At 38.1% G+C, this 13,987-nt stretch overlaps 1 protein-coding gene across 13 annotated transcripts in view; it reads right to left on the bottom strand.

Annotated features, from left to right (window-relative positions):
- SLC9A9 (solute carrier family 9 member A9) overlaps window positions 1-13,987 on the bottom strand; it is a 693,980-nt gene that overhangs the window by 271,630 nt on the left and 408,363 nt on the right. For all 13 annotated transcript variants that reach the window (XM_023260486.2, XM_023260485.2, XM_019810605.3 and 10 more), the window contains one exon: window positions 840-928. In XM_023260486.2, coding sequence (XP_023116254.1) covers window positions 840-928 — 89 coding nt within the window. The remainder of the gene's footprint in view (window positions 1-839; window positions 929-13,987) is intronic.

Below are 13,987 nucleotides of genomic sequence, written 5' to 3'. Positions count from 1 at the left end.
TGCCCTTCATACTGCCTTCCCACCCCCTACTAGGTTCCACATGATTACCTAATTAACTTCTATTTGTATTTCAAGCTTAAGATCAGATATCATCTCTGGAAACTTTCTCTTCACCTTCCCAATTCTAGCTACAAGATGATGCCCTATTGAATGCTCCCCAAACACACTATACAGATATTTCTATCACAGTCCATATCACACTGTGGATAATTAGTTGTTCATTTCACATCCTTACCCTCATCAACAGACTTGATAATGAACATCTTAAAGACAAGGTCATATCCCATGTCCTTTTATTCCTAGTACCTAGCATAGTGCTTGGCACAGAGGGGCTGTGCAGCACATATTTGTGTAAGGAATCTATATCCAAACACATGTGTTTTTGGCATATGGAAGCTACATTCTGCTAGTGTGACAACTGGCAGCTGAGTTTACGGAGTAGCGAAAGCACCCAATTAAAGACCAAACATCACTTCCTTATTCTTCTTCATTTCCTTCTCTCTGTATAACTACCCAATCTCACATGCTTTATAATGCTTTTAGATGTAAGTGACTGTGAATTATTACCGACTGTGGGCCTTTCATCTTCAAGACTGACAGTCTATGTTCCACATTTCTCAGGAGGGAGAGACTATTATAACTATATTTTTGCTTACCAAGAGAATTGTTAATGGTTATCCTGGAGGAAAAAAAATCTATAAATATCCAACCTATAATGAAGCCTTAAGCGTACTTTCTTCCTTCGCTAATGAAATTCTTTCCAAGTGCATTGGCAGACTTGCTACATAACCATTACACTGTGAAAAGAGACAAAGCCTGTAGTGAATTTTTTCTTTTACCTGTTTAGTCCTCGTTTTGGAATCCAATGACAGATTGTTGTAGGTATAATGTGCCTGGGTGACTCCACAGAAAAGAACAGCGACTATTCCTGAAATTCAAAAACATACTGGTCAAAACCAATTTTCTCTGCCATCTAAGCCAAAGGGTAGGGCCACCTCATCTAGACGAAGATGGACTAGGTGTCAGTAGAGCTACTTCTAACAATTACCATGACGTAATAGTCTCTAAAATTAAAAGGATCCTATATTGGGGTATACCTTGCTACTTATTTTAAACATGGGTCTTACAGGATTAACCTAAAGAAAAGTATTAAGAAGTACCTTCTTCTCTTGTCACGAGTTAAAAAAGTTATGCTTGGAGAAACATGAACAAAAGACTATATAATCAACTCTGGGCTTCTCCTAGCCAGTGCCAACTGCTTTTTTTGCATTTTATACTAAATGCTGGCATATTCGCTCAAACATTGGCTTTTCACTGGGTACCCTGATGAACCTGAAGAGGTTCCCATCATACACAGTGTTAAAAACCATGAATCACAGACCTAAGAAATTCACAAGGGTTTTGTTGCTCATGCTGATGCCTCTACTTGCCAAGCACAAGAGAAAGGTCCTTGTTTGCCCCTATGCCTCCTTGACAGAGCTGGGAGTTCTGTTAATGCTGCTGAAGAATCACATGAGCACATCCAAGGCACACACTCCTTGCAGGTAAGCTGGTCTGTTCTTGTGTGTTTCCAACCCACAGTGGGCTCTCAGCTGCTTCTAGGCTAGCTGCAGGATTTATTTCTTAAGTCATCAGTATACCCAGCTTTTTTTTTTTTAATTTTTTAAAATTTATTTTTGAGAGAGAGAGAGACTGACTGAGCACAAGCAGGGTAGGGGCAGAGAAAGAGGGAGACACAGGATTCAAAGCAGGCTCCAGGCTCTGAGCTGTCAGCACAGAGCCCAAGGCAGGGTTCGAACTCATGAACCATGAGATCATGACCTGAGCCAAAGTCGGCTGTTCAACTGATTGAACCATCCAGTTGCCCCCCAGTATACCTAGCTTTAAATGATACATGAAATCATACACACATTAGATGTTTCCTGGGGACAGAGGAGTAGCAACCCTGAGACAGATGTGTCATTTGTCTCTGGGCTGTTATTCTCTGTTATCCCTCCTGAGCTGGGGTATGGAAGTGGTGGGGGTGGCATTCTACTTTGGATTAAATATTCTATTAATTATGGGAAATTGAGCATAGAGGAGGGCTTTGGGAAAAACACAAGATGTAAGTATTCCTCAAGTCAGACCAAGGGGATTGAATTGAATTTCAAGCAGCAGAATCTTTCCAACTAAAAACACTCATAAATTAAATGCTGATGATTCTTAAGAGTATAGAGATATGTGAACTGAATACTGACATTGCAAATGAATCTGCAATAAAGAATTTTAAAGAACCAAGCATTTTTTAAAATGTTTAGACTGGATGCTTCTATTTATACATCGGTTATTTCTTGGATTGGCTTTGGATAAAATATTGCTATGGCACATTTACCTAGTACAAGTGCACAAACATTTATATTACTTATTTTCTTTTAATATGCTTCAAAATTTTAGGCAAAAGGATAAAAATGACTAGGAAATTTCGCCAAGAAATATATATTCAGTAAGTATTCTATAGATTTTTGGGTAACTTTTCAGTTTCTTAGCCTCTCCTCAGAAATACTAAGAAAAGGATGCTTACAAAATATATGTCACTCTTCACAAATATTCTATTAAAAAACAACCAATAACAGAGAAACTTTTAGGGTACTGAAGCACTTTAGGTACTTGAGGCACTAGGAAGATTGCCATGCATGTTATTTTGTTATCAAATATTTTTCTTTCTTTATTTAAAAACATAATTTATCTCTCTCTGCTGATTCTGTAGTCTGTTGGAGATTTTTCTGGGTGAGGTTTAGCTGACCCTCCCACTGATGTGGAAATGTTTTGATTATATATATTGATTTGTGGAGAAGTGGTGAATAAAAAGGGTGGGAGTACGTGTGGGTAGTACCTAAATGTATTCTGAGAACAAGTGGTAACAAAGAAGTGTTATAAAGGATAGGGAGGGGATTTAAGATCCGCTGAATGCCTACAGTGAACCAAGAATGCACCATTTTGTAAAAATCATCTTATTTATTGCATTGATTTATTACCTCACAACAGGCTTAGCACTATTAACCAGCTCTTCCTACTGTCTTCCCCTTTCCAGTAACAGCATCTCCATCCTTCTTGCTGTTCAGGCCAAAACTCTGGGATCACCCTTTACTTTTCCTCTCTCTGTAAGTCAGTGATTTTGTTGGCTGGTCCTTTGAAACTTACCTAAATCCAGCCACTTCTCAACGCTTCCTCCCCTAACACTCTTTTCCAGGCCACCATCACTTTTTTTTCCCCCCTGGATTACAGGTTCCTGATTGGTCCCCCTGTGTCCACTGTTGGACTCTCACAGTCTAGCTTCCATACAGCCAGAGTGATTCTTCGGACAATTCAGATCATGTCAGTCCTCTGTTCTAAACTTTGTAATGGATCCCCATGATGAAAAGGCCCTGTAGGATCTAGTCCTGCCTCCTTCTCCCCTTCCTACAGATCTCTGAGCTCATCTCCCACTATCCTCACCCCTTGCTGTACACTATATGCTAAGCACGTTCTACTGCAGTGTCTTGAGCTTCTGGTTCCCACTGTTTGGAAAGCTGTTCTTCATATATCCACATGGTTCCCTCCCTCCCTTAAGATGTTACATTATCAGACAGGCCTTCTCTATGCATTCTATAAAAATGGTCCTTCTCATCATTCTCTACTTGCCTATCTTGCTTTATTTTTGTATATTATTCACTGCCACCTAACATTTTCTATATTCCTGTGTTTATTTTCTGCTTTCCAGCATTGCAAAGGAAAGCTCATGGAGTGCACAGGGATTCATTGGTCCCTAACCCTTTGAGCAAAGCCAGGCACATGGTAGGCATTCAGCGAGTGTTTATTGAATAAGTTAATGAATATCCCTATTCCCATGTAACAAGTAAGAAACAAAAGTAATTTACTCAAGGTCACCTTGAAAGTGGCAGAGCTGAGATTCACAATTTCACAAACTCCCTGTGCTTTTCTGCCTATATTAGACTATCTGTGAATGTTTTAAAGTAATCTTAAACCATCTGAAAAAATATCATTTCTGATGTCCCAGGGAAATAGAGATATGAGGATTACATATCTGATGTGGCTGGATATCTTGTTTTCCCTAGTAGCTTCACTGGTTTTCCTTTCTTTGCCTCCATTAGACTACTAACAGGCAGTGTTTCTGCTAATCCTTTTTTTTTTTTTTTTTTTAGCTCTGTGTATAGATATGTCACACAAACAATGAAAAGTGTACCTATCTGACCAGATACTTGGTGTTGTAATTAAAACAACTGAGTTGATCTAACCCTTAGTATTAGCTACATAATCATAATTCTATACCTTAGTAATTAATTAACTCACACAAATTACTGTAATCAGTATGACTTTTACAAGCCAAAACATATTTTGAAAATGTCTCATCTAAATAAACCTATTATCTATAAATTCTCTGCCATGTAAGCAAATTCAGAGTTGAGAGTTTTCTACCTTACAGAAGTATATTTTAATTGTTATTATATTTTTGCATACCTCTGCCTGTTAGCACTAGTTGTACTACTGTTGTGTGGGGCCCTAGACAACTCTCTTACATGCTCTGCAACTCAGATTCTCAGCTGTATGAGGAGAGGGAGGGGCACCAAGTGCTCTTTGTGCGGGTCAGTAAACTAGTGTCTCAGCTCCAAACCCAGCCTCTTGTGCTTGCCCTGTGATATGGGCCTGGGACCATTCAGACCACATCTTCCTTTGCCACAGCCTGTTGAGCTCTGCTAATATGAGTCCCAGAGGGAGGCTAAGATGTGAGAAGGGGAAAGGCCTTGCTCCCTTCCTGTTTGCTTGCTGCTCCTGTCAGTTGCATCTCAGCCATGGTTCTTCTCCACAGCTTTTTGAAGTTGGTTCCAGCCTCATAGGCCCCACTCAGAAGTCTGGTTCCCAGCTTCAGCAGTTACCTCTTAGGAAATTCTAGATTCTCTTCCCTTTGCTTCTCCTGGCCCAGGGTTTACATTTGCTTCCTGTAATTACTACCTGTGTTGCCTCAGTGCCCCCGTTCTATTTTTTCAGGTCTCTATCATCTGTATACTCAATCTCCTGCATTAAACTCTGGGCATAGCTAGTTGGTTTCTCTTTTCCTGATGAACCCTGACAAGTCCTCACTTGTGGGTCCCTTCTCATTGTAAACTTTGATGGTTCTCTGAAACTACTGAAGCCATGTCATCTGGAAATAAGATCCAACCTGTATCCTCCCGCTATGACTGGGACAACAGGGGATGTCAATGGCAGCTGTGATGCCATGCCAAGTTCCATTCCTACTTATGGAAGGAATTGACATTTTTAAAAAGTGATGGGAGTTTGAGCCAGTAGATTAGAACAAGAGGCTTGGGGGAAGGGAGTAAGTTAGGCCTAGAACTACTAGAGAGGCATGGGCTATACTTGGACTTGTGTCTTCTGATTTCCAGTCACATGATCTTTCCAAAATATGAGCACTATCCTACAAAGAAGTGACTGCCTTGAAGTGTGAGAAGTTTCCTATGATCTGAAATGTTTGGGTTGAATGATTATCTGCCAGAGCTGCTGTGGAAAAAATTTCTTTTCCTAAAGTTTGGATATCCTCCAATTATGTGGGTCTGTCATTTTCCTATATATTACTTTATTAATTCACTAGGATTAACACCTCAATGTAGTCTTTTTTTGTTTTTTGTTTTTGAATTATTTGTTTTGAGAGAGTGTGGGGAGGGGTGCACAAGTGGGAGAGGAGCAGAGAAAGGGAGACAGAGAGAATCCCAAGCAGGCTCTGCACTGCCAGCACAGATCCTGATATGGGGCTCCATGCCATGAACCATGAGATCATGACCTTAGCCAAAACCAAAAGTCAGACACTGAACCTATTGAGCCACCCAGGTGTCCCCTGACCCTTTTTTAAAGTTTAGGACAAGGAACTAATACTGATCCCAAATGAATCAGACATTTTTAGTAGAGGCAGCCCAACTTTCTCAAAAGGTAAAGACAAGATAAATTTATAGATTTTCAAATATCCTTTCAAGTTTACATAGGCAATTCTTCTAAAGTAAAATTTTAAAACATATCATTATCATACCTTCTAATCATAAAAATTTTTTCAAGAGCTATGAGGTTTAAAGATAAACTCAGGAAGTCTCCTGGGTATAGAAAAAAAAAAGTGTTTCTAAATCTTTAGACCACAAACTTTCAGGTCAAAGGACATTGAAAATGGTGAATTTCAATGTCTGTGTCTAAGTGACAGACACAGCTCACCTCAGAGGAACCCACTTCCTTTCTTTTCTCTTACTGCTGTTTCTTACCCCTCTGTTTTGCTTGTCCCTCTCATTCCCAGCCTGTGCTTAATTTACAGCGACCCTACTATCCTTTCCATATATCAGAAGCTTCTTGGGGGAGCCTGGGTGGCTCCCTTGGTTGGGTTTCTGACTCCTAATTTCAGCTCAGATCATGATCCCAGGGTCATGGATGGAGCCCCAAGTTGGACTCTGCTGGCAATGTGGAGCCTACTTAAGATTCCCTCTCTTTCTCTCTCTGTCTCTGTCTCTCTCTCCCTAAGTTCCTTTCCCCTACTCACCCTGTCTCTTGCTCTCTCAAAAAAAAAAGAAAAGAAAAAGAAAAAAGAGAAAAAAAAAAAGAAAAAAAGAAAGAAAAGAAAATAAAAGTAAAGAAAATAAAAAAGAAAAAAGGAGCTTCTTGATCCCACCTGAAAACTCAGGTGGCTTGAGCATCTGTGGCCTGAAGCATCTGAATTTGGCAGGAGAGATTTCAGAACTTTACCTAAAGCCTCTGGAATGTTAATCTACATTTGAATCACCTGGAAATCTTGTTGAAATGCAGATTATGGGTGTGCCTGGGTGGCTCAGTCCTTAAGTGTCTGATTCTAGATTTCAGCTCAGGTCAGGATCTCACTGTGTCTGAGATCCAGCCGCACATCAGGCTCTGAGCTGACAGTGTGGAGCCTGCTTGGGATTCTCTTCCCCCCACCCTCTCTGCTACTCCCTCACTTGTGTGCTCACTCTTTCTCAAAATTAATAAATAAACATTTAAAAAATGCAGATGCTGCTTCAATAGGCTGGGAGTGGAGCCCATGATTCTGAATTTTATACTACCAGGGCTATCTGTGCTACTGGTCCTAGCATTGCATTTTGAGAAGCAAATCTCTGACCAACACTTTGGCACTAAGTATCAATTAATTCACTTTTGTTGTGGCTTGGTTTTGACCTTGTACCATCCAAAATGTCTTTTGCTAACTATAAAAAAAGTTTTAAAATTCTATATCTGTATTTTAGTCTCCATTTTTATTCACGTAACTTTCTAGAATTGACATGATTCTATGAAGTAATTTCAGTTTCATGGACATTTGAGGAGTTTAAAATTTTTTCATTTTGGGATTATTTATTTTTAATCCCAGCAATACTAGAATGTGAAAAGAAATTACTTGCATGGAATAAAATTGATAGTATATTTTACTATCAATAGTTCAATAAATCTTTCCCCCTCAAAGAAAAAGCAAACAAATCAAATTCTTTGATCACAATGTTATAAAATTGGAAGTTAACAAAACCATACCTTAAAAAATGTATCCATTAGGGCTTTTTAACTATATTCTCCTAGATGAAATTGAAGATGAAATCAAATATGAAATTTTAGCTCATGTAAAATAAACAGCAATAAGTGTAAATTCTTTATCAACACCAATGAGATAAAACCAGATTACTCAGAGGAAAGTTTACAGTCTTACATGCTTTCCATTAGGAAAAAGAAAAGGAAAAGAAAGGAAAGGAAAGGAAAGGAAAGGAAAGGAAAGAAAAGAAAAGAAAAGAAAAGAAAAGAAAAGAAAAGAAAAAGAGAAAAAATGGACTGTTTACCTCAAGAAGCTAGATAAGAGACATAACAATGGACCCAAAGAAAGTAGAATTAAAAACCTAAAAAAAAAAAAAAAAAAGAAAAAAAAAGAAAAAAAAGGAAAAAAGAAATAGTCAAAGAGAACATACAAAAACTAGATTTGGTCAGTAAAATTAAGAGTTCTAGGGGTGCCTGGGTGGCTCAGTCAGTTAAGTGTCTGACTCTCGTTTTGGCTCAGGTCATGATCTCAAAGTTTTGTGAGTTTGAGCCCAGCATCAGTCTCTATGCTGATGGTGCAGAGCCTGCTTGGGATTCTCTCTCTTCCTCTCTCTCTCTGCCTCTCCCCTACTTGCGCTCTCTCTCTCAAAATAAATAAATAAACTTAAAAAAAAAAAAAGGATTTTTAAAGTAACCGTATGGTTCATGCCCCTCAGGGCTTGGGGTCCATCAGGGCTTTATCCTGCCCAGGTACCACTCACTCTCTGTTCATGGCTGCAGATAGAAAAAGAGTAATGTTGGCCAATGGCTTCACTCATCTAAGAGACAATTTTTCTTATTTGGATAGCACCCATCTGTCTTACAGGTCTGTTCTGAGTATAAAGCCATATGATGGATATTAACATGCTTCATAAATTAAACATTAATAAGTAAGTACATGTAAGGTTTTAGTACAATTACTAGAAGTAGATGAAAGGAAGAAGACATGAAAAGAAGGAATAACTCAGAGAAGCTCATTCCATGGATAGACACAACAATACTTCTGGTTTAATAAACTGCTGGGGGAAGAAGTACAAAGCCTCTAGTACATGTCTTGCATATTCTATGCCCTTAATCATTATTTATTACCATCTCTTCCACAGTAACTCCTGCATCAAGGAAAAACAAGTGAAAATGTACTCCTTATTCCTAGTAATCCAAACTTAGACAATTCTCAGTAATACTACAGTGAAGGTACCAGATTTTTGCAAGTTACCTTGGGTGTCTGCTATCATCTACTCAAATTCTATTAGTCTACTGAGGTCATTCAATGAGCAAAGCACAGGTTATGGCTATGGGGGACACAAGGATGAATAAACCTGGTCTGACATCCCAAGCAGCTTTTTAACTCCTATCAGAGACAGCATGTACACAAAGACATCTAATAGCAGGTATAATGTAGTAGGAGACAGGAAAACAGAAATCCTGAGATGGTGTGATTTCTTTTGGGCTGTGGTAGGTGGAAGAGACATGGGGAAAATTTCCCTAAAAGATGCAGAGGCATTAGGGCTTTGAAAGATAGAAAGAGTTTGATGATGCAGGGTCAGAAGTAAAGAAATCAAGTGAGTGAAGAGGGCGAGGTAGGAGACCGTGGAGCATGTATGAGAAGCATGCAGCTTACCTGCACACTTAGGTTTTACTCCATCATAAGTTAGGAAATAAATACAAATTGAGTTTATTAATTATATTTTTCTAAATAAAAAATACAATAAAAAAACCGTTATTACACTGTATTCTTAAAATGGTCAAACTAATTACTATAAGCATAAAAGCATTTAATTTACATGTTTCATTAGTCCTGGCATCCATAAAAATGTGAAGCCTCCAGTATGCCCATCCTGTGCAGGCAAATATTACTTCATTTTCCTTTGCAACAAAAGTAAAAACTGGTCATTCTATTTCCATCTCTGCTGCAAAAACAAGCAGTCACTAAATGCAACTGCTATGTTGTATGCCTAAGATCTTGGATTCAAGTTCTATTTACGGGGTCCTGTTGCAATGACAAATGGAATCAAGTACATATATCTGGGTCCACAGGGGGTGGCACATGCTCAAAAAATATCTGGGATCTAAAATAAAAAGGAATTCTGAAAGAAATCAAGAAGTGGCCTAGAGAAAATAATAATACTTTCTGACTCATGTGTGTACACAAGATTGCCTTTCACTGTCTGCACGGTGAGACTACAGTGGTGTACAAGATCCCTAAAGGGCTGGCTGCAGGGGCTTATTTATGCAATTTTAAACAAGAACTAGAACCAATACTTTATGACACTAGCTAAAAGAGCTGTTTGAGAAACCACAAAGAGGTACACAGTTAAATTCAAATTAATTGGCAAGCAAAGAAATTTAGGGAACAGCATGAGGAGGTCTGTAATTCTCTGGGAAAAATAATGATTCTGCTGGCAAGAAAATTCTTTCCATTGAGATCAGCTTTCATAGGACAATTAACACTTTCTGGTTAATGGAGTGACGTGTACACTGTTCCCCTTGATTCCCACTCTTGGACCCTTTCAGAGTGCATTAGTCCTACTAAATATTGTATATGTATATGTATACATGTACACATAAAACATATGCTTACCTGAGCAAGATTCAGTGTGTGGTTGTAAATCATATAAGGAAAAATGTACTGGGTTGGACATCAAGAGACCTGGGATGTGGTCACAGTTCATCCACTTAACTAGGTGGCTGACTTGTGCAATTTAGATTCATTGCTTGGTCCATTGTCTTCTTCTCAATGAATTCAAGAAGATGGTATTCACCAAATTGGAGTATATAAGAAAACACATTGAAATATGGAAGAAAATATAAAAACTTCATAGTTTTTAATTAGAATTTTTGTGTATTCTCAAGTATGTAAGTACCTTTGTGGGCAAACAATTATGCTTGTGTGCAGACAGGTGCATGATAAAGATATTTTATTTTATTTTTTTGCCAATAAGGGTCAAGAAATGCTGACAAACACTGCTCTAGATGACCTCTAAGCATTTTCTGGTCTTAAATATCTGTGATCTGAGTGGTTCAGCTTTTACATTTGCTTCAAGGTCTGTGTATACGGATTGAAGAACTACATGGGGCTCCAGAGCTTCACTGTGACTTCCTGTCAACTAGATTACTGGTGTCTCCCTAGATCTCAAGGACTCGGTCTACACTCCCTCTTTGTATCACCCCCGAACTCCCATAGTTCTGTCCCATAGGCACAGAAATGTAGGTTGGTCAGAAGAAAGAATCTCTGTTTCAAAAAACATTTATCTGCTTTGAAAAGAGAATCAAGAGAAATTAGTTTTTGATCCTCACATACAAATAGATGTTTTTCTAGACTTATTAGTGGCAGGTCCATTTTCTTCTAATATTTAAATTTTCTTATTCAAGAGTATCTTCACCTATAGTCTCTGTTACTGATAACATTATTCAGTAGTTCTTTTTTCATTAAAAGTTGATGAAGCCCTCAGATACAAAAGCGGAAAAACAAACGTCTGTCACAAGGAGCACGATTTTCTTTGACATTAAATGCAGACTTGAGGGGTTTCTAAGAGTGAAGAATATTGCATTTTTGGACAGGAAATATTGATTATATTATCAGAACACAGAAAGAGAGTGTGAGAGAGAAAAAAATGTGTCTTGCTCTCAGATGGTACTCTGAGGGGTTTTAAAGTTGATGGGTTATTTTTCCATGCCATACTTTTATTTGTTTTTGATCTAGTAAAAAGAGACATTTCTGACAGGTTTCCTACCACCACTGCTGAACGTGAACCTGGAACTGAGAAGTCAAAGATTTAACGAAATGGAAAACTCCTTCAGGGAATATGAAAGATTCCAAGTTTCCAAAGAGTACGATTACTGTCTAGTTCACCATATTTGGCAACACCACAGTTGGCAGATTAATCATGAGTCTGTGGAATACAAGGACATCAATACAGAAAACAGCACGAATCTATGTTCTTATTTCTGTTTTTTTCCAATGCAGTATAGGCATGCATTTAAGAGTTACTTCCTGTCTATGTTGCAAGGTTTATAAATTTCCATTTAAAACAAAAATATCCTTCAAAATGTAGCAGAGGGTATTTATGCAAATTAAACTGAGGTCTGGAGAAGAAGTAAAACACTTTTTCACTTATATCTCTGGCATTCCATCTCAAGCATTGGTGTTCATCAAGCTTACCCTCTTTTCAGTTTTCATTTCCTTGGAATCAGCTAGCACATTTGCACCAAAGTCACTTAAATCTCTAATGAACAATGTCACTCAAGATTTCCATGTCCAATTGCCCACTATACCCTTCTATGTAGTGTCCACATTTCTGTAGCATCTAGGAGACTTTTGAATGAAGTAATTTTTGTTTGTCTCTTTCTGTTGCATGTATATTCCTCATTTTGGTGAAATAAACCATTGATCCAGTTGATATAGGGACTTGGAGTTATCCTTGACTCTTCTTTCTCCTTCACCTACATGTTACATATTTGTGCCATCTATTTTGTGACAATTTTCTACATGCCTATGAAGAAAATGGGTTTTGTAAAAGAACTTTCTTTTTTTTCCCCTATGCCTACTGGGGTCATGAGGAGACATTAAACATTGACTGAAAACATTTACAGTGAAGAAAGCAGGGGTAAATTTGTCCACTACTCAAGTTACATGTGCAAGGTTGTTTGAATATTGAAATGATGAGCTATTCAGTTCAAGAAAGTGCAGCTGTGAGTTAATGAGTTATTATGCGAGGAGATGCACTTTACACCTGTGTTTATTGAGATGGCAACATTGCGTGTTTGCCCTTGGTTCAGTGTGGTTAACTAAGCCCCTTGAGAATTTTGGGTGCCTATTACTACAGTTTGAATGCCTAATATTCTGAGCCTCCAGGTTTTATTTTTTGGCTTGGAAAACACTCATTTGTTTTTAGTGCACCTCATGTGTTAGTGAATTGTTGGCTAATTAAATGGATTCATGTGGTTCTGTCAATATGAAAGCATGAGCAGTTTTAAGCAAAGAGATGTCAGCTAATGACATGTCCTTAGAAGCAAAAACTGGCCAGATATGTTTTAAGAAACAATTCACACCAAGTCCCCTCCCAGTGATTTGTTTTATTTACTGAGATCCAGAAATATATTTTCCACCAATTCATGCAATGCATCACTGGCAAGCCAAATGGAACACATCCACCTCTAAGCTAAAGCCTTCTTAAGAGTTTCAGACAAATTTTTGCCAAGCTGAGAGAGGATGGAGGTAAGAAGTAATGAGCCAACTTACTTAGATCAAGTAAAGTCTCAACATGTCCAGTAACAGTCACTTCATTTGGTAATCTTTCTTCCTTGTCTATTGTAAATGAGAAAGACTTTCCCAAGTTCTCCTTTTCCTGACTACTTACCCTATAAAAGCCTTTCAAGAACTGACCTGACAGATAAGCAGAACCTTAGCTTCCAAGCTTCAACTTTTCCTTATCATGACGATGTAATTAGGCCCTTGTCATTTGAGACCAACAAGAGAACATGACTGGGTGATGGGCTTGAGATGAATTAACTGTTTATGTTGTGCCTGATGTTTTTGTGTGTTGAGTGCTGCCTTCAGACATCCTGGTTAATTCCTTCGTAAATGTGCCAGAGCATTTGTTTTCACCCTTCTACATTTAAAAAGTTTTTCAGAGTTTCTTACTCTCTAGAATCAGACTGCAAAGCCCAATAGCATTACTTAGTAATCAGGAGTTGTTTTTTTTTCTTTCAGATTTTTACATGTTTTTTTTTTTTTTTTTTTTTTTTGTAGATGGATGATTCTAAGGTGAGTAAACAGCAAACTATACCGTTTAACTTTTTGTATGAGAAAATGAGGTGTGCCAGTGGCCTTCCTCCCCCTCCTTTGCCTTCAGTGGATATAAAATATGCCTTAGGAATCTAAAAATGGAAACTGCTTTTATTACAGCAGTGCCCGGAAGCAGAGAAATCATTAGACATGGTGTCAATGTTGCCATTAGAAATCATACTCTTCGTGTGTTTAATGACAGTCCCTGTAAGTTTGCTTCTGGCAAAAACCTGACCCCCAAAGCCTCAGCTGGGAAACAGATTATAAAAATGAATTCTCAAACAACCTGTCCAGCTGTGCTTTTTGGTTATCTTTATAAACTGAAAAGCAGCTTCTATCACAGGATTCAATTCCATTAGAGATTATGCTATAAATAATACCGCCAAATTATTTTCAATATTCAATTTAAAATAATGGCTCAGTAACCTAATGACTTTTAGAAAATAGAACTCTGCACAAGAAAAATTCTACCTGATCAGAAATTAGGTATGCATGTGTATCGGGTACCTCATAGAGAGAACACCTTGGGGTCATGTATTTACTCAAAAGCCACATTTTGTACCTGTACAATGTCTTTCCATTACAAAATAATAAAATCCTTTTACCTTAGCAGTAAAG

This window comes from Felis catus, chromosome C2 (genome assembly GCF_018350175.1).
Source record: "Felis catus isolate Fca126 chromosome C2, F.catus_Fca126_mat1.0, whole genome shotgun sequence".
Classification (NCBI taxonomy): domain Eukaryota; kingdom Metazoa; phylum Chordata; class Mammalia; order Carnivora; family Felidae; genus Felis; species Felis catus.
This window is presented reverse-complemented; position numbering and strand designations above follow the sequence as displayed.